The 25,029-nt window shown below is 52.1% G+C and overlaps 1 protein-coding gene across 9 annotated transcripts in view; it reads right to left on the bottom strand.

The window, feature by feature from the left end:
* The window catches only part of DNMT3A (DNA methyltransferase 3 alpha), a 102,443-nt gene that overhangs the window by 18,937 nt on the left and 58,477 nt on the right, over positions 1 to 25,029 (bottom strand). For all 9 annotated transcript variants that reach the window (XR_011569364.1, XR_011569365.1, XM_070799019.1 and 6 more), the window contains 3 exons: positions 24,173 to 24,216; positions 23,574 to 23,720; positions 172 to 387 (listed from right to left, as the gene is read on the bottom strand). Coding sequence is in view for 7 of the 9 variants with exons in the window: in XM_070799019.1 (XP_070655120.1) it covers positions 172 to 387; positions 23,574 to 23,720; positions 24,173 to 24,216 (407 nt within the window). In the remaining 2 variants the exon portion in view is untranslated. The remainder of the gene's footprint in view (positions 1 to 171; positions 388 to 23,573; positions 23,721 to 24,172; positions 24,217 to 25,029) is intronic.

Below are 25,029 nucleotides of genomic sequence, written 5' to 3'. Positions count from 1 at the left end.
TGCTTCCCCCCACAGCACCCCAGCCCTGGACGTCTGAGGGTCACGACAGCCGGGAGGGAGCTCCATCGGAATGGACAGAGCAAGACTGGAGAGACCAAGAGACGTGGGGTCAGGTAGAGAGAGCAGGACAGGAGGAGCCGGACGAGGTGGGTGAAGAAGCCAGCGGCTCACCTCGTACTCCGGTTCATCGTCAGCTGCTTTGGTGGCATTCTTGTCCCCGGCATCGGCGCCCACGGGCTCAGGCGTGGTGGCCACTGTGGGGGACGCAGGGTCGGTGGGCTGCTGCACAGCGGGAGGACTGGCCTCCTCCACCTTCTGAGACTCGGTGGACCCCTGGTTTTCTTCAACAGCATTCATTACTGCGATCACCTTGGCTTTCTTCTCAGCCTGGGGAAATAAGGAACGGAAGTTACCTTGATCTGATACTCAAGGGGCACTTCGCTATCTCTCCATGGTCTGGAGATCATGACAGAAGGTCAGGGGCTAGAGACAGGAGTTCCTTCATCAACTCAACGGGCTCACTGTGGAAAACAGAAAGATTTGCAGTTGAGAGGTGAACTCAATCACTTGGCTCGATTCCAGCCTTCTCTTCTGCCTCTTAGGAAATCTTCCGCCCTCAACTAATCTTCCTCAATGGTCAGCATCATCAGTTGCCCACCCTCTGATATGCATCAATTATATTCAGAGAGTATTCTGTTTAGATACCAACCATGCACCTAAGATTAGGCACAGACCTTGGCTCCATCCTTTCTTCTCTTAATCCCCAGTCTAGAAAAAGATCCTCTTGTCCTTTTCTCCACAGTTTTCCTGGGCAGTCGACCCCTTCTATTCCTGGTCTTGGCTTCCACACAGTTCTAGTTTTGCTGTGATGCCTAACAATGAAATCACTATTTTGTGTTCAGAGTGCTCCGTTCTTTTCCCATCTGCTCAACCACCACCACAAGACCCAGAAGAGCTTGCCTGCTCTCCTGCTCACACGCCATCCTGGAGTTCTCTGGATTATATCTAACATACTTGGTCACCAGGTTCTACGCCTTCTTTCTATGTGCACCTTTCCGATCCATCAATATATTCATTCTTTCAACAGTTATTTAGGGAGTCCACAGTACAGCCAGGCATCCTCTCTGCCATCCCACTGACAAACCCAGGGATTCGCCCAATCTGAACAGCCTCGATCCTTTCACTGCTTCATGCTCCTCTCTCAAGCTGTGACCCGCAGGCCCATTCCTTTTCAAAACCTGCTCCAGGATTCCCACTGCCCTTGTTGTTTAGTCGCTAAGTGGTGTCTGACTCTTTGCGACCTCATGGACTGTAGCCCACCAGAATCCTCTCTCCATGGGCTTTCCCAGGCAAGAATGATGGCGTGGGGGTGCCATTTCCTTCTCCATGGGGATGTTCCCAACCCAGGGATCAAACCCACGTCTCTTGCATCTCCTGCATTGGCAGGAGGGTTCTTTAAAACTGAGCCACCAGGGAAGCCCTCCCATCACCCTACAGAGGATGAAATACCTGACAGTTAGCTCTGAGGGGCATTCCACCTAACCTCAGCCCAACTATCGAATCTAGGACACGTGGCCCTCAAACTTCAAGGCTCTGCCCCCATTTTCAGCAAACCAGATTCAAGGGGGGAAAAAATCCCATCATCAAAATAACACTTTCCCCGAGAGTTCAGAGCTGTGAATACAAACCCATCCTCAAGATTACCTGGAGTACAAGACCTCCAAGCTGGAAGTCACAGCATTTACATTCCTGTCTTAGCCTTGCTACTAATTAATAGCTGACTTTGGAGCAGTCCCTTGAGTTGCTCCACCTAAAAAAGGAGTTTGAACTCAAGGATTGCTGTTAACCTTTTCTGACTGGTTTAAAAATATGATTTATGCATGTACCAGGAATTCTAAGGACTCTCTGAAGCCTGTCCATGGATCCCCAGGTCCCAGGTTAAGAACAGCTCAAGGGTCTACTGTCTCTTAGATTCATTTTATTTTGTTCTATCTTCAAGTCTTTGCCTCCCAGCCACAAACCAAACCTGCTTCTTGCAGCAATTCCTAAAACCTGAGGGTGGAAGTCCTAGTTCTTTCTCTAACTCTAATTCTACAGTAGGATAAAGCATCCTTTGCCCCCAAAGCAGGAACAGCTGGAAGAATGAGCCCTTGGAGACCAGGGGCCAGGAGAATGCAGGGTTACTGCCCCTCCCTCCCCAGCCCCACTCCAACCTAAATCAATTATCTACCTCCTCCTCCCCTACAGGAAGGTGTGTCTAGGTGTGCACTCAAGTTCTGGGGGGAGAAGGCTTCTCTAGAATTGTCAGCTGCAGCAGCACTATCCCAGTACCAGATGTGCTCAGATACAAGTGTGCCTCGCCATCTCTGCTCCCTTCCCTCCACCGCGCACGCCTCTGTGAACTTCAGGCACGGATGCTGATCTACACCAGGGTGCTGCCTTGGATGACCCAAAGCCCCAGTTTCCAGGGGTGACGGCCCCCTCAGCCAGAACAAGGTGTGCAGATGGCAGAGGATCTCCAGCCAGCAGCATTGAGGGGGGCTCGCCGGGCACCCCCCTCCGCATCCCCTTGTCTAGAAGGGAGTCGTGCCTGCCACCACCCTCCTGACTCCCCCTCAGCCCCTTTGTCTCTCTTCTCACCCCCTCCAAAGCAAGTTCCTGAACATTCTTCTTCCCCCACAACTTCCCCCAGCTTGTCAGAGGATGCTGCTGATGGCTGTTAAGCGCCCCCAACCCAGTAGGTGCAGGAGAACACGCATCCAGCATGGTCTGGCAAGCAGAGGAGGAGGAAGGGGCCTCCAACAGGACCCGGCCAGCAGGAGTGGGGGAAGGAAGAAGGGGGGGGGGTGGGTTAGCAGCAGGAGGCAAGAGGAAAGGGGAAGAAGGGGCGAGAGGGTGGCTGAGTGGGGGAGGGGCTCATTAGAATAGACTTGCCTAGGGCAGTGAGAGAGGGCCGGGCTTCCACGTTTGTGCCAACCCTCCTCCTCGGGCAGACAATAGGAGAAATAAGGGTTAATTAACTCTGGGCTTGGGCTCTGGGGCTAACAACTCCTACACACCTCCCCGCCACCTCAGTTCAGAAGGTCCCAGGCCAGAGTAGCCAAGAGACTGGGCAGGATGAAGACACCACTGCAGCTCCACTACGGGCTGCCCGGGAGGCCACTTGGCCTGGAGTTTGTTCAGCCTGCAGAGCCACTGGCAACTCCACTCTGGTGGAGGCAAGGCCTTCCTGTCCAGTCCCATGTCTTCGGGCAGCTGTCCCGCCTCCACCTCCCTCTGGACTCAGGCTGCTTCCCATGCCAAAGGTCAGAGGTCCAGAGACTCAGGCGGATGCCCGCTGGGGCAGCAGACCCGGGGCTGTTCATGGTGCCTCTGCCATCCCAAGCCGGCATAAGGCCACCCCACAGCCTCGTGTCAGGGTCGCACTGCTCCCTCCCACTCCAACACCACTTCTTTCTGGTGGCCTAACGGTGGCTCCAAGGAACACACAGGAGAGGAGACCATCCCTCTTGGGAGTCCACAAGGTTGGCACGGCCTGAGGACAGCGTGGTCCATTATCCAGGAACACAGGTCAGCCAGGAAACCCCAACAACCCATCTGCCAGCCAGTTCAGCAAAACCGCTGCCTTCAGCCCAACTCCACGGGCCAGAGTCTGCCCCCCAGCCTTCGCTGACCACTGCCCCAGGCTCAGGCCAGGGCTGCTCTTCCTGGCCCCGGAGCCACCAGATCCCACCTGAGAGCAGGGAGGAGTGGGGCTTGGGGCTCCTGAGCAGAGAGTGGGTGGGACGACAGTAACTCAGCATCTCCAGAACTCAGGCCAGGCAGGGCAGCCAGCTCCCGCGGGCCGGGGAGACAGACTTGACTCTTCTCAACCCAGAGGGCTGCAGGCCCAGAGATCCTCCCACCGGCCCCTGCCGCCTCCCCGCCCCCAGTTTCCCCAGGGCTCCGTCCAGGAACCTACCCATAAGGCCAGGTGCAGCCCCTCGGTGGTCCAGCTCAGGTGTGAGCCCCGGCCCTCAAGCTCTGTAAGTAGCTGCCCGTCTGGGGGGAGGGGAAGGGGGCGATGGGGCTGGGGGGCGGAGGGGGCCAGAGAGAGGGGGAGGGGGAAGGTGGGGGGGAGGGATTGAACATTTTCTTTGTCTAGAACTCCAGGTCACGTGGGCCCCGCTGGAGTGCCTGGTTGGCTGCGAGCGGGCCGGGGGAGGGGGCCGGCTCTCAGACGCTGGCAGTGGGCCAGCCCCTCTCCTCCGGTCCGAGGGGCGCGGGCCGGCGCTGGGGCCTGGGGGCGCGGCTGGGCCTCCGCCCATTCCTGGGGCCCCGCCCAAGCCAGGCTGGAGGCGGCGCCGGCCCCATCCCACCGCTCGGCCTTCCTTGCCCCTGCCCCCACCCCGAACTCGGCCCGAACCCGGCGCGGAGCCCGCGAACCGCGCGGGGAGGGAAGGACGGGGGTCGGGAGGGAAGGGGCTGCGCTCCAGCTGCGGAGGTAAGCTGCAAGCGCCCCGAGAACCGGGAGCGCAGACGAAAGGAGAGAGGAGCTTTCGGACCGTCTGGGACAGCCAGGAGAAAGTTGTTAAAAGTGAGTCTCTCCGCAGCGCAACCAAAAAGAAAAAAGGAAAAGCTTACAAATGAGCGGAGAGGTCCAGGAAGCTGTAGGAAAATTCAAAGCACACAGAGGGACAGAAAGCGCCCGCACAAAACCGGGAGCGCTCCAGAATAGAACTTGGGGTGGGGGGGCGAGAAGAGGGGGGCGTCTCCTCTTCACACAGCCAGTGGATAGAGTGGTGCCTTAGTGTGGTGTGAGGAGTTCAGGCTTAGAAAATCACTTCCTGGCCAAGTACTTGGGTCCCCTGGGTCATTCTAGGTCTGCCTTCGATGTCTCATTTTTCCTGTTTGCAAGGTGCAAGGTTGGGGTTGGGGTGGGGAGGAGGAGTGTAAAAGTACAGCAGCACCTCCATTCCCAGCACTAACATCTGCAGGTCAAGACTCCATTCCTCCTCTGGAGCCTCCAGGTGCACTTTCAGCCATTTCATGCTCCCTCCTCCTGAGCAGAGGTGCCTCCCCACAAAGAAAATAAATACATATATATGTATGTACACACACACACTCTCTCTCTCTCCCTCCACACCCTGCCCACCACCCCCCCTCCCCAGCAACCCAGAAGCAGACACTGTTGGCCCTGCCTTCAAGGAGCTAACAAATTCAACTAGACTTGGAGTAGTTGGAAAAGGTCATTGAAAAGCATCTCTAAAGAGAACTATACCACCAATACCAAGTCCAATGGGCTAGGATGGCTTGGAAGCCAACCAAAAACAAGTAGTATGAGTGATAAATAAGGTTAATGAGATCAATGTGGAGCAGAGACTGAACCTGGAGGATGAATCAGATCTGGATTGAGGCTGGCCAGATAGGAAATAAGAGATGTTAGGCTGGAAAGGGAGGAAAACCCTTGCCCACCTCCACCTCCCATCCCCTCAATACAACTAAAGCGAAAGTGCAGAGAAGAGATGTCAATGGATATATCCTACTGCAGTGAAGAATAACCGCAGGTTTTCTGACATGAGGTGAATGGGTATTTTGGAAAAAGATTAGCATGGTTTCAGTTTGCAAGATGAATTAAAAGGCAGAGCAGGGGAACCAAGGGTAAATGTCCCAGCAGGAAATGGCTGTGTGGCCGGCTGCACTGCTCGACAGATCAGGACTGGAGTTCTGGTTCTGTCCCTGTGACCTTGAACAAGCCACTTAACTCCAAGAAGTCTTTTTTCACTTGCAAAACAGGAGTGATGACGTCTGCCCTCCCAGGCCGGGGATACCAGCATCTCAAGGAGATAATGCCCCCAGGTGCCTGGCTTTCAGCCACAGACAGTGAGAACAAACCAGCTGGAACAGGTGCTGGTATAATGAGGTCAAAAGATGTGCTGTGAGGAGAACCCACCATCCTTGCCAGGGCTCAGCACCCTCCTGGGGGCCATCAGAGAACAAGGAGGCTCTGAAAAGGGAAGAGGACCCCACATCAGAGAGCCTTCTCCACAGAACACCCAGGCAGTACAAACCCCCTCCCAGCCCTAAGACCCAGAACCTCTACAGCAAAGAGGAACCCTTCCACACAACAAAGGCCCTAGTCTGCTCTTAGCCATCTTTCAACCCAATCAAGGTACCTGCTTGGTACAGTTTCCATGAGTTTATACTTCTTGCCTGCTCTCACACTTTGAGGAATGTAATAGGACTTGCTTGGCTTCTCTCACTCATGCCTCCCCGGCATCCAGGCCCTGTTAACAAGCCACTTTAGACCTCACCCCAGGCATCCTCTCAAAATGAAGTTTCTGATCTGGCTTGGCCAGCTCTTTAAAAACACTATCTCACCTATGACATCTCTCTTTCCATTGTTATGTGGGTAAACATTTAGACTCTACACTCCGTGGTCTTGGTCTTCAGTAAGTAATGACACCTGTGTATGCAGCCAGGACTCAAAAGTGTCAGAACGGATCAGGACCATCAGTTTCGCTTTCCCTTGGCCCACTCAAAAAGTGGCTTCTCCCTCCAGCTGCCAAACTTCCTTATTCTCATTCTCTAAAATTAAGCTCGAATGGGGGGGGGGGGAGGGGCAAGATAAAAGTAGGGAATTAAGAGGTACAAACTATTGTTTAACATAAACTATAAGAATATACAGCACAAGGAATATAATTAATATTTTATAATAACTGTGTGTGTGTGTATGTCACTCAGTCATGTGCAACTCTGCGACCCCATGGACTATAGCCTGCCAGGTTCCTCTGTCCATGGAATTCTCCAGGCAAGAATACTGGAGTGGGTAGTAGCCAGTCCCTTCGTCCAGGGGAATCTTCCTAACCCAGTGATTAAATCAGGTCTCCTGCATTGCAGGCGGATTCTTTACTGTCTGAGCCACCAGGGGAAGCCCAAGAATACTAGAGTGGGTAACCTATCCCTTCTCCAGGGGATCTTCCCGACCCAGGAATCGAGCCAGGGTCTCCTGCATTGCAGGCGGATTCTTTACCAGCTGAGCTACCAGGGAACCCCATAATAACTATAAATGGAGTATAATCTTTAAAAATTGTGAATCGCTATGTTGTTCCCCTGAAACATAATATTGTAAATCAACTATACCTCAATAAAAAATTGGGCTTAGTAAAATTAAGCCCAAATCTTACCTCTTCCACATAGCTCCCAACTTAAGCAAAAAGGAAGCTCAACTCAAAGGTGTCCTCTTATTACTTACAGCACCACCCCTCTCCTGTAGCTATACCCAGGGGAAAGGTTCCCCTTTTCTATACAGTGAGTCACTCAGACTGAGATCTGTCTACCTTGTACTTGGTGGGCACAGAGACCTCAAAGCAGAAGAGATCCCAAGATCTAGGCTAAGAAGTGACTTTAGCCCAAGGTCAGGAAAAAACCAGGGCAGCCTTCTAGGATCCTCAGGTCATATATGTTCTCGACCTTCCAAAGTAACCCGCCCAGGGTGGTTATTGGGATAGGTCTTTTGATCAAGATAAAGATAGTCAACCTAAAATAGCAGAGCCATGTAAAATGAGCCAGGTTCTTGGACGTGTTCTAAAAGTATGTTGAAAGGAGGAACCCCTGGATGAAAAGAAGATCTGGTGGATGTCAAGAGGCTAAAAGAAGCGTTGGAGAGGAAGTACCCAGCATGGTCCAAAAGAGAGGGCAACCTGAAAGAGAGGGCGTATTTCCTGTTTGGCAGGCAGATTGCAGTGCTCCAACAGGCCTGATGAAAATACCTCTTAGGGACACCTGACTCAGCACTGATCCTGTGTTCATCAAGCAAACTTCTAACTTTAATTACATTTTCCAGTGACTCTGATACCGGTAAGTTGCCAGATAAAATGGGGACAACCACTTGGATGGATCTGTGTTGGAAGGACAAGTCCTATTATAAATCTGTAAACTGAGCATCCGGGTGTCTCTGGGAGCATGAGTGTGGGGAGCACTGTGAAGCTGACTTTCCAGCTTGGGGAGCGGAGATGAGATGCTAAGTCGTGATCCTCCCCCCAGGAGCAGCAGCTCCCACGGGCGCAAGTGGGACTGCCTGGCTGATTTTAACTCTTAAGTTCAGCGTTCTGAGGCATGCTTTGTCATAAAATCCAGTGCTAGTGGGAGGTGGGGAGGTTATGTGGCGTCCACTGAACAGGACTTAGCACCTGAGTTCCTGAACTCAAAATCGGAGGAGCCAGGATCCCTGGGAAGCCATCTGCAAAGCCACATATTGGGAGACACTGTGCATTTCTTGACACACAAACATTCCCACTGCCCCCATGACAAATGAGAACTTATCTAGACAAGAACCACAAGGTCAAGATGGATGTCTCTTCCAATCCTGCCGTTCCACCCATAGCTCAGAAGCTTCCATGCTACACAGTAGACCTCTGACCACCTGCTGATTACAGCCTGCGCTCCTTGCATGGCACTTAAGGCCCCCACCATCTGCAGCCCTTACCTCACACAGCCTACACTCAGCCCACCCACTTGCTGTTTCCCAAATATGCCATTTCCCTGCCTCCGTGCCTTTGCTCATGCCGTTCCTTGCTCCTCCCCTTCACCTTCCACCAGTCAAAAGCCTACCTATCCTTCTCAGCCCAATTCACCAGTTACCTCCGCCATGAAGGTTTCTCTAGACCTGAATTGGCCAGTGAGAGAGCCAGTGGCTGCACAAAGCCATTTAAATTCATTGAAATTAGATTAAAATGAAAATTCAGTTCTTCATTGCACTAACCACATCCCAAGTGTCCAAGAGCCCATGTGGCTGAGGGAGGCTACTGTAGCGGAGGGCATAGATTTTAGAACATTTCTGTCATTGCAGAACATTCTCCTGGACAGTGCTGCTCTGGCCCCTCAGCCTTATCCTTCCCCACCTGAAGGTTCCCTTGTCTCGCCTCCTCCCCCATACTCCCAGAGCACCGTGTAATCCTCTCCTAGCACGTGCCGATCTTTGCTTGGACTAAGGTGTACTCCTCTTTCCTCTTCACAAGATTAAAAATCCCTAGAGGGCAGGGCCTGGCTCTCACTCAGGTTCACGTGGAAGCAGTGTGGACCACAGCCTCTTGCACACTGTAGAGGATTAAAGCAGTGTCTGCTGAACTGAATCCAACACTGTCTCCAGAGCCTCATCTGGAGTCTACTGACCAAGTTCCCAAATGAGGGCAAATACTTTCCACAGCAAAGTTCCCATAGGTGCTTAAGAGGTCTGGGTCCACGGCTCCCGAAAAAGGCCGGGAATCTTTGTTTTCCTGCTCCCCTGCCATCCACATGGAGGTTGCAAGCAAATGACCAGGACTGGGCTGCTGGCAGGGAAGCTAAAAATAGCCACAGAGCCAACAGCAAGGAGTTAGCAGGACTTGTTGCTAGGGAGACCAGTCACAGAGAGAGCAACCAAGCGGGGAGAAAGCGTCAGACCTGCACCCAGAGAGCAGAGGCCACAGCTGGGTGTGGGGAGGGGGACTCAAAGTTGACAGGGGTCCAAGGCTCCCACCTAGAGATGGTTCTGCCTTCTGGCAGCTCCTGACTAATATACTAAGTGGGGCAAATGTTCCCCCTGTCCCTCAGTAACCCATCTCCATGGAAACCACCATTGCTGGGGTGAAGTACCAGCCCTGGAAGGGAGGCCTCTGCCTGGAGCTGGTTGTTATGGCAACCTCCCCCCCACCCCCCAATCCTCTCTCTCCTGGCTTCTCCTGTGGGGAAAAGGTGGGGGCCTAGTCTTGGCTTAGCCAGCGTGACTAGGAAACACCGGCTTCCTGACAAGAGTGACCTACGATGGGCTCTTTGGAAGCTCCGGGGACCCCAGAAAGGCCAGGCAGTCCTCAGCACAAGGCAGAGCTTCCTTTCCTTCCTCTGGGGGCCTCAGAGGTCACCTTGGCAGGAGAATCTCAAACTCATTTGTATCAGGATCACCCAAGGAGGTTTTTAAAAATACAGATTCCTAGGCCCACCTATGGCGATGAGCTGGCTTGGGGTAGAGCTCAGGAATCTATTAAAACCCCCTCCCCCTAAGTGATTCTGCTTCCAACCAGGTATGGAGATCACCAAGGGCCCTGGCTGTTACAAATGAGGAAACAGGCCTGCAGGGGACCAAGCCCACCCAAAGGGTCAAAACTGAGGAGGGAGAGGTAGAAGGAGGGGAGTCGCCCCCTCTCCTGGGCCTGTCTCTCTTGCTCCCCTTTCAAACCAGAACATGCTGATGTCTGATATTGGACTGTGACTTAAAACTGAGCCTCTCCACAAACTGTCCTGTCTGGCAGAAAGTGGAGGGGAGCGGAGCTGGGCAGCCTGGTCCCCAGAGTGTTCAGAGTGGTGGCGGCCCAGGCACACGACCTGGACCGAAAGAGGAAATCTATCCTCCTTAGGAAGGAAACCAAAAGGGTCACCATGGAAACTGCAGTGTGCTGGCCTGGTTGGGCTTGGTGCCATCCCCAAACCTGGACCCAAGAGAGGCTCATCTTTAGGCAAAGGCCATGGGGCAGGGGCAGCCCACCCCCTCAAAACCCCTCACCCCTGCCGGTCTAGTCTACTTTTAGAACTATAAGGAGGCTGTGCTTTATCCAGGAGCCAACCTCTGAGCCTGCCTGAATGACACCAAAACCCTAGGATCCAGCAGCAGCACCCACACCAGCTAGGGCAGGGTGGGTCGATGGGGGGGTGGGGGTGTGGTGCGGGGGGGGGGCGTGGGGGAGGGGGGTTGGGGGTTGGGGAGGGAGGGGGCAGAGCCAGTGCAAGAGCTGACCTCCCTCCTGTTACTCCTCACAGCCTAATTGTGTGCCCAGGACCCACCGCACATGAAGCCACAGCGCTCATTCAACACAGCATGCAATTAGATGGTAAATTATGTGGTAGAGATGCTTTCTCTGTGTGCTGAAGGAAATCTGAGGCGGCCGGAACCAGTCAAGGCAGGAGGACTCAAGGGAGGATGGGAGACGGTGAGCCAGGACAGGGCCCAGCCTCCCAGGTTTCTCAGACAGCAGATCTTTGGGGGCATCTGCAATTGCGTTAGCTTCCCAGCGAGATGCACAAGCACAGCTGTATGCACACATGTTAGGGAGGCGAGCCGCCGAGGGCCTCCTGCCTGTTCTACATTCCACTGCTGACAAACATTCTGATCCAGAGTAAAATGCAGGGTCTGGGAGCCACCTCCTCGCTGACCCCTGACGTCTCCATCTCTTCTGCCTCTCTCCCTGGTTCTCCCATCCCTTCCTTCCTGGCTCCCCCGTCCCTTCCCAGTCACTACATGCTTGGAAGTCTCAACTTGCCAGACCTACCAGCAGCTCCTGAAGCCTCAGCTGCAGCCTCCTTTCTGCCCTCGCCCATCTGCCCCCTCTTTCCCGACAGCTCCAGGTCTGCTCCTTAAGACGAAGGCCTCTCCACAAACCTGACTCTCCCGCCCCATCACTTCCAGCCCCTAACTGGGAGCTGCGAGGTGAGCACGGCCCTGCCTGTGAGCCGAGTGCAGGCTGTGGGCAGGGAGCAAGGGTGGAGGCAGTGGTGCTGCAGGTCCCCAGGTCTCACCTGCCCCTTGCCAGGAAAAAGAATAGAAGGGGCAGGATGGGAACAGAGGATCACAGCTGATGACAAAGCTTTCAGTAAGTGCCTAGCTTCTTTGGATCTTAGTTTCTTAATCAGTCTGATGGGACAGATATCTGCTGAGTATTACAGGTAAGGTCAAAGGAAGTCAGGAGGGCATATCGTGTAAGAGGTTTGGAAAGAACCTTTCGACAAGTTAGCTTGACCGTGTACAGTCACTTTGCTTTACAAACTAGACTCTGGGGAGACTTGTTAATTTTATACCTGGGGGGTGTGGGTCCAAAGGAACCAGGTAAACCTGAACCGCCAGGGTTGCTTTCTCCTCCCCTCCCCCACCCCAGGCTCCAGGGGTCAAAGGGAGGGACCCCAGGGACCACCATTCAGATTCAGGCATGCAGACCCTCTCAAGTTTCAGGGTCCAAAGAGAAGACCCAGGAGGAGCCCAGCAGACAAGCCTTGGGGTAAACCCGTTGCTGAAAACACTAGGACCGCCTACCATCTCCATCCCAAAGGAAACATTTGAATTCCTGCACCAAGTCCTTTCCGGTCTTCTCCCCCCACCTCTATTGGGAAACAGTTCTCTAGCTGTGCCGGCGTTAGAGCCCATACTCCTTCCACAGCTCAGTGTTCACGGCCTGAGTTTCAAGCCCTTACAATCACCTGGACACCTTTCGGAGTGATCTGGGCCTGGGCCCAGAACTAAAGTCCAAGTGTACTGAATCCAGGGTGGGTGGCCCAGAGAGCAATGGTTAAAACAGACTCCCAGGTAATGCGAATGTGCAGGAAGACCCTGTGAGGGTGACTGGGGCGGGGGTGGTGGTTGGGCTGCTAAGTCGTGCCCGACTCTGCAACTCTATGGACTGCAACATGCCAGGTTTCCCTGTCCTTCACTATCAGGTGGTGGGTGACACAATAAATGCATCTTTGGAGGAATCTCTTCTGTGTCAGGTGGCTTCCCGGTTTACTCAAGTGGTAACGAATCTGCCTGCAATGCAGGAGACCTGGATTCGATCCCAGCTTGGGAAGATCCCCTGGAGAAGGACGTGGCAACCTACTCCAGTATTCTTGCCTGGAGAATTCCATGCACAGAGAAGTCTGGCAGGCTACAGTCCATGAGGTCGCAAAGAGTTGGACATGGCGGAGCAAGTAACACTATTCACTACACTTCTGTGTCGGGTTTGGTTTACTTCCGATCACCTGAAGCTGGGTGGTTCTCAAACTTGCACAAGCCCCAGAACCATGGGCACCTGACTAGAGAATCAGATTTCCCAGGAATCACACCAGGGTCTCCGCCTCATAGCTCCAGAATGTATGTGTGTTAGTCACTCAGTTCTAACCCGTCAGGTCTCTGGCCATCCGGGTCCTCCCCCTCTCCCATGCCAACTGCACACTGTGAGCAAGTTTTACTGTTTTTCTGACTTGCCGTCCCTTAATAAGAACTCTTCACAGACGCTATATGACTCTTTAGTTAAGGAATAATGGGCAGTGTATTTTTAATTTTTCACTTTCAACTCAGATTAAGCAAAAGTAGGAATAAAAAAGTGCAGTCTCCTGTTTATGCGAATCTAGGTACTGTTTAAAAGGCAACTCTTTTAAAAGGCTCCACAGACAGGTGAAAAGAGGGTCTTTAGTGGTCCTTCAGTTGTTCTGGCACTCCTGCCAGCTGGTTGCTCCCAGAAGCCCCAGGTAGGTAAGCTGACCCTCCCTACCCTGGTCCTCTCTCCCTGCTCGCCAGCCTGCACTTACCCTCCTAGAGGATGACTCCTGAGTGCCTGCTAAACCCCTCCCCATTGTCAGCCACTCTGCTGGCTTCTCAAAAGCAGCTTGTCCAAAACCTAACTTAAAAGTCCACTCCTGGAACTTCCTGGTGGTCCAGCAGTTACGAATCCGCCTTCCAATGCAGGGGATGTGGGTCTGAGCCCTGTGGCACGTGGCAACAAGGCCTGCCCACCACAACTACTGAGCCTGCATGCTGCAGCGAAAGATCCCACATGCCGCAACTAAGATCTGACACAGCCAGACAAATAAATAAAATTTACTCCTCCTAAGAGACTATCTTCATGACTTTAGGGTAGGCAGAGAACTCAGAGATCACACACACACTCCAATAAAAGAAGAATTTGGTTAACTGGATTTTGTTCAAATGAAAAGCTTCTGACCATCAAAATAAATCCTTAAGAAAATGGAAAGTCCATACCACCTTCTTGCTCCAAACCTGCTCTTCCTCCCTAGCTCAGGATTTCCTAGCTCATATAATGACTACTCACCCCAGCCCCCAAATACCAGCCCAGTTTCTCCCTTCCCTCCAACCAGAGGCAAACTGTATCAGTTCTATCAAGTCTGCCTCCCACTGCCTGGCCCCTTCGTCAAAATCAGATGAAACGCCCTCCTAACTGGTCCTTCTTCTAACCTTCCTTGGGTCCCTTTGCATTGCAGCCAGGGAGGGTTACCTTCCCAAAATACACATCCGGTTCTCTAACATTCCAGCTCCCTCCTGCACAGTGAAGCCCACGTTTCTCACTATGACAGGGAGGCTGTAACAATCTGACCATCTCCCTTTGCAGTTTTATCTCTTCTTACACTTCCTTGCCAATTCCCACACCTAGTTACCAGCTCTCACGCTGTTCCCTGACCAACCCAGAAGCTTCATGCCTCTTTGTCTTTGCCCTCAGTGTTTCTTTTTCCTGAAACGCCTTCCTTATTTATCCTTATTGGAATTCTCAAAGGACACCTCCTCCAGGGAACCTTCCAGGAGTTCCCCCAGAAGTTCTCTTGCCCTCCTCTATGCTCACCAGACTCCTGGTGGCAGAAGCACAGGCCGAGGCCCATGCTCCATCTGATGTTGTGGCTCACGGTGGGCACTCCCACCTCCTCCTCTAGACCATGTGTGCCCTGGGACAGGGACCGTGTCCACTGTCTCCTCCAGTGCCAGCATGGTACTGCGTGTATTTAGTAAATACAGACTCAAGTCCATTTACGACATCTAGACTACTCCTTAACAGAGTCACACAGTCCAGCTGAACCCCCCGTGCTCGAGCATCCTAGGGACCTCCTTAACGAATGCTCTGATCATGAAAGCAAAGAGAGAATAGCACCACTGGATCTTCTCCTGTTTGCCTCACAGCGAGGGCTATGAGGTTGTTTCTGAAAGCTGAAATAAAAATGCAAGAAATCTTGAGGTGCTCTAGATCCCAAACTCCTAGAGGGTTTTTTTTAGATCCCACTCAGTGCCCTTCTCCCACTGTCCCCATCAGGAAAACTCCTATCCCAGTAGCAAGCCTGCAAGATGTCTCTTCTACGCAGGCCTTCCCATCCTCCTTGGGCAGGGCTAGTTAGCTGCTCCCATGGCTCCTTTCCTCCTATTTCTATCCCAACCCTTACTGGGTTGCAGCACTTAACTGCCTACCGCTGCCAGGGTGGGATTCTGACCTTCCTTTAAACGTGTCTCTTTAGTGTCTAGAAAATGTGGGAAAGTGGCGGAGACCCAGATGCATATGGAGTTTTCTGAAAGCCTGAGCACAAAGTATTTGCTCAGTCAAGGTCTGTAACTCTCAAAATGATAGAGGGTGATCGTGTGACTAAAGAAGAGAAAATGAGCAGTAAGGGGCAGACCTAGCTAGGCACATGGTGACCAAAGCCAGAACAGGGATGTGCAGTTTCTGAGCTGAGGAAATGCCCCAGGAACATGTGCCTGTTAGGGGTGTGTTTGCAACATCACCTTTTTAGTGGTGGCTTCAAGACTCTCCCTCGCCCAGGTGAGTAGCAAGCCCTGCCATTTCTGATCCTGGCAGCAAACACAATAAAAGCGGTCCACCATGAAGAGGAAAGCTAGATTCTAGCACAAAACATGAATTTTGTGAAAGTTTTTTCTAAGCATCTTTATTAAGATGCTTTATGTATGTGCCTCTAAAAGAAGCATGTATGTGAGGTATGAGAATTCACTCAAACATTTAATTTAGGACGTCCATACAAGGAGACAAAGGGAGCTACAGCTCATGACTTCAGTCCGCCTCCCCTTAAATTATGCTATTTCCGAATCTCAGGGGTCATCTGGTCTATTTGTGCCCTGCTACAAACGAGGAAACTAAAGTACAGAGAGGAGAACAACCTTCTCAAATTGATCCTGAGTAGAGGATGTACTCCGGAGAAGGCGATAGCACCCCACTCTAGTACTCTTGCCTGGAAAATCCCATGGATGGAGGAGCCTCGTAGGCTGCAGTCCATGGGGTCGCTAAGAGTCGGACACAACTGAGCGACTTCACTTTCACTTTTCACTTTCATGTATTGGAGAAGGAAATGGCAACCCACTCCAGTGCTCTTGCCTGGAGAATCCCAGGGACGGGGGAGCCTGGTGGGCTGCCATCTATGGGGTCGCACAGAGTCGGACAAGACTGAAGTGACTTAGCAGCAGCAGCAGCAGAGGCTATACTCAGAAACCAGGCCTCCTGAATCTCATTCCATTTACTTAATCCGATTTCACAACATCAAAACCAATCATGAGAAAAACAGCAGTTCAAGGGCAAAGGCTCAGGACCAAAGGAGTAGAGAAGGAAGTGGGGAAGGGGTCCCCAGGGTGAAAGGGACCCAAACCTGGCAAGACCCTGCGGCCTGAAGACCTGCGGCCGAGGTGGGGCAAGGCGGCAGGGACAGAGGGCTGAGCCAGTGAGCTCCCTCCAACCCCGTCCTATAGTTTCAGGGGAAGCCAAGACTGAAAACCAGGAAGACCCAGTTCTAGTGGAGTTGTTTGTGAAACAGAAGCAGCCTGCGATCTGGAGTCTGGTTTAGCCCACAGGCCTGTCCACAAGGATGTCCACATGGCTCTTACCTCCTCACCTACAGGAGTCTTAGCTTCCTAGTGGTAAAATAGGGATGAAAATTAACTCTTATAGTAATTGTGAATAGTATACCTGTGAAATGACAAAAATAATACAATTTAGTAACAAGTCTGATGTCCTTTATTTAAGGGAAAACAGTCCACAGACTGGGGGAGTACAGTGGCTCAGAGCTGCAAGAGCGCCTTCCCAAGGATGCTGGACCAGCATAAGTTCCACCCACTGACAGAAGAGGCATCAGGAACAGGAACAGGGCATGATTGGCCAGCAAGGATGGGATTTCCTTACAAGGTAGCGAGTCTTGTTTCCTAGGGGAAGGTGAACCCACTAAACCGAGCTGAAGGATTAGCAGGAGTTTCCTGTACCTGCACTGACCTAGCTTCATTTATTATTTAAAAAAATTTTTTTTGGCTGAGGCATGGCATATGGGATCTTAGTTCTCCAACTGGGGATCAAACCTCAGCCCCCTATTATGGAAGCATGGATTCCTAACCGCTGGACTAGCTCATGGACCACCTAGGGTTTCCCAGGTGGCACAGCGGTAAAGAATCTGCCTGCCAATACAGGAGAGGCAAAACATGGGGGTTCAATCCCTGGGTCGAAAGATCCCCTGGAGAAGCAAATCCCCTGGCTACCCACTCCACTGTTCTTGCCTGGAGAATCCCATGGACAGAGGAGCCTGGCACAGTACATGGGTCGCAAAGAGTCAGACATGACTGAGCACACACCACACATGGACGGCCTAGCCCACTGACCTAGGTTTAGATTTCTGATCTGGGCCGGGCCACAGCGGTGGTCTCTATTTTGTGAAACCTGAAATACAAAGTTACTTTATCATTAGGATTGTGGCAGAAGTTAACGCTCCCAGCACTGTCCCTGAGATGAGGTGAAAAGTGAAAGTCGCTCAGTCACGTCTGACTCTGCGACTACGTGGACTGTACAGTCCATGGAACCCAGGGATCAAACCCAGGTCTCCCACATTGCAGGTGGATTCTTTACCAGCTGAGCCACCTGAGATGAAGGAGATGCTCACAAAGCTACCCCTCTGGCCTATTTCAGGTTTGGCTGTGGCACTGCTGAACCCAGTACCTCGTTACTGTTTTCTCACCACTAAAAAGTGGGGGTTGTTCTCAGCGCTCTTCTCTCTGTGCCCACCTCACACCCGCCCCACCAGATGGAGTGAACATTCCAGTGGGCGAACAGCTGGTCCACTGAAGAGACAACGGGTGCCTCTGTGATGACAGTTTCACAGCCTGTCCTAAGGGCCAGCCCTGGAACTCACTACTGATTATAGGCTGTCACAACAGTGCCTTTAAAAGGTGTTCGTTCAGCCTTTTGGTAAAGTACACGTGTCACATCGGCTCTAAAAAGCATCATCTCCTTTAAGGGCAATGTTATTTCTGAGGCCATCCTGTAAGGGTTCGGGTTTTCATTAGTTTATATACTATATGGTGAATAAGCTAGGAACGTCTGCCAGTTGGAATCCCCTAAAACTGCTACCCACATACTTGGCTAATAGTTTGGTTTTAGTGCTTAAAGGTCTACTTTACATTGCCATTTCTCACATCTCCTGTACTAAAGCCCAGGAGATCACACTTAATTCATCTCCTTCTTCTCAAAGTGCCCGGCACAATACCCTCAACCCCCCAACACCGAAGGTGCTTGGGGATAGCTTATTAAATGGAATATAGCACAGCAGGAGATGACCCGCTGGACACTCAGGCTGTTCTTCCCAGGGCCGACAGGAAGCAAGTCTGTTGAGACTGCAGGGTTATAAAGCAAAAGGAAGCAACATTTGCTCAGCTCACAGGAGCAGCAGTACAAATGGCCAATAAACATATGAAAAGATGTCCAACCTCACTTATCTGGGAAATGCCAATTAAAATCATAGCAAGATAGTGTTTTTCCCACCCATTAGATTAGCAAAATATTGATGTTGGCACAGGTGAAAATCTTCTCATACCCTGTTTACGGGAGCCTAAGTTGGCACTGCCCTTTTTGGAGGACAATTTGGCACACTGTATAAAATGCAAAATACACATTCCTTTCAACCCAGCATTTCTCTTTCTAGGTATCTATCTGAGAGAAACAGATGCACAAAGAGACATGACCAAGGATGTTCACTGCTGTGGTGCTTATGCAGTAAAATACTGTAAACCACACAAATGTCCACCAATAAGAGAATGGTTAAATAAAATCATGGTAATCCATACGGTGGAAGAGAACAGTAATTACGTGGCTTGATTGCCCAGACTTATCATAAGTGAAAAACCAAGCTGTAAAACGAAACTATAGTGTGGTTCTATTTATATAAAAAAGGAAAAGCGAAAAAAAGCAACTGTGAAGCAAACTTATAAATTTACACACACACATAGATGGATAAAGACAGCACCAGATACCTCTGGTAGGGGAATTAAAGTCACTGGGAGGGATGGTTGTTTTTTGTTTTTTTTTTTAAAGAATGTATTTGTGTAATACTTATATAAATCAGTTTTAAAGAATTATGCATGTCCTATTATATTCTAGCCCTGTGCTGTACATGTTCTATACACCTTATTAACCCACACAACTCTGAGATTAGAAGTAGTCATTCATTCATTCAGCAAACTTTTACAGAGTACCTCCTGAACGGCAAGCCCTGGGGGCAGAGGTGCCCAGAGGGCCTGTGCTGAACAAGCTTGGGTTGGGCAAAAGCAGAAAACAAACTGGTGAGTGGGGTTCCATGAAGATGAGACGCACACAGGACAGCAGAGTACAACCAAAGTCTACAAACAGTGCTGGGGCCTAAGCTTGAGGGGCAGAAGCAGTGGCGGGGGAGCGGGGCGGGGATGGGGTGGTCAAGTGATGCAGAAGGTCCCAGGTCCAGTGAGTGGACAAGTCGGCACCTGGACTCACTTCCAGGAAAGCGAAGGCTGTGTTGCCTGTGGGGAGAGAAGGGGGCTCTGAGTGCAGGAGAGAGAAGGGAGGAGAGGACAGACTGGAGTATGTGGACAGAAGATTACTGTTGCCTGTGTGCACGCTAAGTCGCTTTAGTTGTGTCTGACTCTTCTTTGACCCCATGGACTGCAGCCCACCAGGCTCCTCTGTCCATGGAATTCTCCAGGCAAGACTACTGGAGTGGGCTGCCGTTTCCTCCTGCAGGGGATCTTCCTGATCCAGGGATCTAACCCAAATCTCTTACATCTCCTGAATTGGCAGGCAGGCTCTTTACCACTAGCGCCACCTGGGAAGCCCCCAATTACTTGCTATCAGTATTTAATACGTATTAAACATCTAGTAAGTCTGAGGATGCAGGAGTCCCTCCATTTGGGTTGGAAGCCAGGAAAGAGGCAAGATTCTAGAAGAGCAGGACATGGTTTCCTGACCCCGAAGCAATTTAGAATCGGTTGGGGTGAAGACATTAAAGAGAGTCATAACATCACCGGCTATAACCGCGTCCTAAAACCACAGCACTGACACACACAGGGAGCCCTCAGGCCTTCTGGCTTGATGACAGTTCCAGCCGCTTGGCCAGGCCTCTGCCTCGCACTCGTGAGGGTTAATGAGGTAACACCTGTGAAAAGCCCTTCCTAAGCCTAAAGTGCTCCTTCAGGGCCACGCTGTTCTGAAAACAGAAAGAAGAGTCTGGAACTGCCCTCCTCTGGGGGAAGGTGCCTCTCGTCTCTCCTCCCCACACCCCGCCCTGGGCTAGTTCTGCCAGGCCAAGGTAAGTTCTCCTTGGCTCAAGAACAGTGGCGACCCAGTGGGGACAGCAGGAATGTGGGATGGAGAAGACTCAGGCACCGCCTTACCCATGGGAGCCTGCCCTCAGTCCCCCAGCCCCACACTATTCTCCAGGTACACTTGTTAGCACCCCCAGAAACCAATGGCCTGGGCCCGAGCTCCCCAAGAAGTTGTCTCATATTTACCCACCTCCCAACTGCTTAGCCAACCAACAGCTATTCACAGAGCCTGTTCTCCCTGCCCAATTATCAGGTTTGGCATAACTGGTGAAGACATGTAAGAGTTAGTGAAAAATACTCTATGAAATATAACTGACTGCTAAACCCCACAATATTAACGGTAAGGACTACAGGAGTGCAGAGAAGGGAAGAGGGCAGTGTGGACTAGAGAGAATCCAGAGATCTTCTTGGAGGAGGCAACAGCTCTCGGACTCAACCCTGAAGAATGAAGAGGGGAAAGTATAGCAGAAACAAAAGCAGGAAGGAAGTAGAAAGGGGAGACCCGGTCTCTCACAGGGACTGTTCTATTAGAGAATGGTAGTGGCAGGGTTCGGGGGGTGGAGCCATTGTGGAGGTCACAGTGAGGGTCAAAGTCTTGAGAAACAGCCAGAGGATTTCTGACATGATAGGGAGACAACGGAGAGTTGTTGCTGGCTCTGTTGCAGGGCCTGGTCACGATTAAGGCAGAATTTAATCCTTACAAGGATGAGTACAGAGGTGCAGAGAATAGGAGATGGGACAGACAGACATGAGCATCCCAGCTCAGGCAGGAACCCCCACTTCTGCCTCGGCAGAGGGGTTGGAAATGCCCCATTTTTCTCATCCAATTATTTTAAATTTCATTTATTTTGAGATATTCTAAGTCTTCTTAGTTGTTTTTTTTTTTTTAAAGCTTAAGGTGGCAGGTAAACTCAGATGGTAAAGAGCAGACCTCACAGTGTGGAGTGATCAGGGAGGTCATGGGAAAAGGAAATTAAGCCGAGGGGGATATTTTGAGGGTAGAAGGCTCTACAGGTGAGGCATGTGGACCAGGGGCAGAGTGGGGTCAGGTGAAGCCCCACAGCCTTCACACAAGCCCAGCTCCCCAGCCACCCTCCTGCTGCTCTGAGCCTGCATCCTGTGCTCCTTCATCCACCACCATGGACCTCCATTCCCGAAAAGACCACACAGTCTTGTTCCTCTGAACTTCTGCACATACTGTAAGTCTCTTTCTACCTCGCCTTTCCTCCCCTTTCCCTAAATTCAAGTTCATCCTTTAAAAGCCAAAAGCCACCTCTTGCTGATGCAAAGGTGACCCCAGGCAGAATTAGTCTATGTTTCTTGGCGATGCTCTGCCTGAGGTGCCGGATCCCTCACCCTGAGTTTTAGTTGGGGGGACTTCCCTGGTGGTCCAGGGGTTACGACTCTGTGCTTCCACCACAGGGGACACGGTTTCAATCCCTGGTCGGGAACTAAGATCACACATGCCACGTGGTGCAGCCAAAAAAAATTTTTTTTAATAAATTTTAGTGGCAATTTTAAGATTGAGAAAATGTATCTATTATCTTACTTTTCCCTGTGAGTTAAGAAAAGACTGCCTTTTTTTTTTTAATTGCAACTGAGGGCAGGCCTCCATAAATGTTCTTTAAGTACAGTTTAAGGATCACCAAATTTCTGGAAGCCCTTCAAGTGTAAAAGGCATTATATCTAGCTTCTGGCCCCAGGGCTAAAGGAGAGCAAAAGCACAGACTCCCACATAACAAGTAGTTAAAAAGCAAAGCCCCTCCCACCGACCACAGAGGAATAGCCCCAAGTCCTGAACGAAATTTCCATCCCAAAGACCACACTTAAAGCTCAGAGACCTTGCAGAGGCTGTCCTGTCCCTTTTCCAAGCTCTTCCAGGAGAGAAATTTCTGCCTTCCTGGATCCCAGAGGAAATGGAAACAATCAAGTAGCCACCAGCCTCTCTCTTTCCCACCTGGCTTGGAACTTTCTCTAGAGCAAGCTCTCACACAATGTACAAGGGATAACACCCTCCTTTGTAGGCCTGGGGTAAAGACCAGTGAGAGTGAAGGTGAAAGGCCCCAGGTGGTGGCAATTCATGGCGCGTCCCTTCCCTTCCTGGTCAACACGCTTTCTCTCTGCTCATCAGACACACAGGAGGGCAGTCCCCCAGTGGTTGCTCGGGGGGACTGCTTTCGCCCCTTGGTCTCCACCGCCTCATCGCCTCTCACTGCTGAAGCCCTGGCCTGGCTTCCTCCCTCCTGATCTGCACGGAAGCCTCTCTTAGAAAAGTCACCGGCTGCCTCCAGGTGGGCAGGTGCAAACAGCCTGTTTCAATTCAGCCTCCATGGGGCAGGGTGGCCCCTGCCTCTGGAAAAGTTTCTCTCCTTTCTCCCAGGCTCTTCCTCCCAGGCCCCTTCTCAATACCGCTGCTGCCACTGCCCCTACCTCATGTGGCCATAACTGCAGGGTTTCTGTGGACCGAGCCCGGGATGCATCTCGGTTCTCTCCAGTCTCCTAGGTGAGCTCATCAGTGTTTGTGGCTCTATGCCTTCCCACCTTTGCATCTACAGCCTGGACCTCCCTCTGCTCTGGGATCCGGGCACCTTAGTATCTCAGACTAAACACTTGCTTCCCTCCCACCCCAAACCCATTCCTCCTCTAGTCTTCCCACCTGAGGCAGCTGCACACGCATTACCTCTGTGGGCCGTGTCCATCCTCCCCCCTTCCACATCCTTCCCATTGGTTAGCAAGCCCAGATCTGTCCCTCTCCTTCACTTTTGCTGCTCCTTTAATCTACATCAAATCACTCCTCTGCATAGAAACCTTCAGGGGCTTCTCAGGATACTCAGCGCTAAACCAGCTTCCGGCCCACATCTCAAGGCTCTGTATGATCGGCCTCTGCTTACCTCCCCTCGCCACCTCTCGTCTGGCCCCACTCTCTCCCCTGCTTGGTTCACTCTGAGAAGACCCGTCTTTTACACAACCAAACAAGTCAGGGCCTCGCTTGTGCTGTTTCCTCTGCCTAGAATATTCTCCCCCACCCCACAACTCACAGAGCCAGCTCTTTTATTCCTTCCGGTCTCAACTTCAATACCGCCTTCTCCAAGAAGCCTCTCCACACCACCCCACCTAAAGCAGGCCTTTGTTACTCTCTATTTCAACTCTAATAAGAGCTCTAACTTGTTTTCTGTCCATGTCCCCCATCACAATGTCAGCTCCATGAGGGTAGGAATTATACGTGCATGAGGCCTAGACACTGCCTGCTTACACGCTGAGAGTCCAGTAACATTTGTGGAAATAACAAAGGACGCGCAGTCACTGCCTAGGGAGCCAGCAGTTCCCTGTAAGAGTGAGAGGTTAACCTGAAGGGGAAGGGGAAACTGAGGCTCAGCCAGGGCCTGACAACAGCCACAGACGGTGGCTGAAGCTAACTTCCAGTTTCCCGGTTCTGTGGGACAGGCTGGGGCCCAGGCCAGAGAAGGCACCTCACCTCCCTTTTCCAGCGTGCCAGCCACTCGTCCCGCTTGCGCTTGCTGATGTAGTAGGGGTCCCCCGCCTGGAAGGTGAGCCGCGGCATGGGCCGCTGGCGGAGGCTGGACTCCCAGCCCAGGCCACCCCGCAGCCGGCCCCGGGAGCCCTAGGACAGAGAGACGACAGACAGACCGGCATTAAGGTGGGCGTGGACAGCCCTGCTGCAGGGTCGTTCCTCCTGGAGGGGAAACCAAGGAGGCACTCACCTCATACAGAACACAGGAGCTCTGACTCCTGGCCAGAGATGCCGGCCCTGGAGTGAGGGACAAGCCCCTGCCTGGGTGGAAGGAGTGAGGGATGGGGGCGGGATGTGGGGCAGGACATAAAACAGAAGGGGAGGTGCTTGGTCTCGAGTGGGGACCAGCTGGCTGCCTCGCTGGGGGCCTTCCAACCTCCACACCCACTTCCTCTGCTCCTCACGGAGGGACAAGTACAGAAGGGGCCAGGGGCCACCTCGGGCTCCCCTCACACACACTCGCCACAGTCGGTCAGAGCGGTGGCTTTCTTCTCCTAGAATCAGGATCCATAGAGCCCCTGGGGGTTGAGGAAAACACTTGCCTCCATTTTCATGGATTCGATGTTGGTCTCCTTCTGTTCTTTGCCTGTGGAGAGGGAAGAACAAAGGGACTGTCGGCAGAGTTACAGGAGTGGCTCAGAGGCCTCACCTTGTGCCTGGGGTCCCTGCCTCGGGGATAGGGCTTCTCCAACCATTTGGTCGCGCCTATGTCAAACCTGATGGCCTACTGTGTGCCAGGCATTATATCATGCTGGCCCCAGGACTCAGAGCGCAGCCAGGGCAGAAAAAGGACCTGGGCAGGGTTGGAGGCCCAAACCCAAAGGAACAACAGAAAAGCCAGGGCTGTGGTTTCTGGCCCATGGAGTGAGTCAGGCACACAGGAGGGTCTGGAAAGAGCCCCTTTGGCTACTCCCAGTCAAGAGAGCTCAATTACTGGAGGGGAGGCCAGACTTCGTGGTGTGGGGTGTGGCAAAGATGCTCTGGGGGTGGGAGGATGGGGGCGCATGGGGACTGGAGCAAGACTACTGAAGCAACTTTGTCTCTTTGAGACTCAGTTTCCTCATGTGGAAAATAAAGATGCTGGAAATGGTTTCTAAGGTGCTCCTGCAGCTCTCAACACCATGCTTCTACCATGAATATCTGCCTCTGTACCCCATTCTCAGGTCCCTGAGTTCTGTCTTTATTCTAGAAGCCTTGGATTCCCACTCTCCACAGTCGTTCTGTAATCTCTCCCAGCTTTTTCCTCGTTGAGGATAGGTACATAACCCTGCTAATGCTTCAGACAGCATTTCCCTGCTCCTCTTCCCCACGGTTCCTCAGTTGGCCTGGACTCCAGTTCCTGGAAGGGAAGGCTCCCCTGGGGGCTGAAGCCCCAGCAGTACAGCCTTTAAAGGTTGGG

The sequence above is a fragment of the Bos indicus genome, chromosome 11 (genome assembly GCF_029378745.1).
Source record: "Bos indicus isolate NIAB-ARS_2022 breed Sahiwal x Tharparkar chromosome 11, NIAB-ARS_B.indTharparkar_mat_pri_1.0, whole genome shotgun sequence".
Classification (NCBI taxonomy): domain Eukaryota; kingdom Metazoa; phylum Chordata; class Mammalia; order Artiodactyla; family Bovidae; genus Bos; species Bos indicus.
The sequence above is the reverse complement of the archived record's forward strand: the minus strand, read 5'-3'. Positions and strand labels throughout refer to the sequence as shown.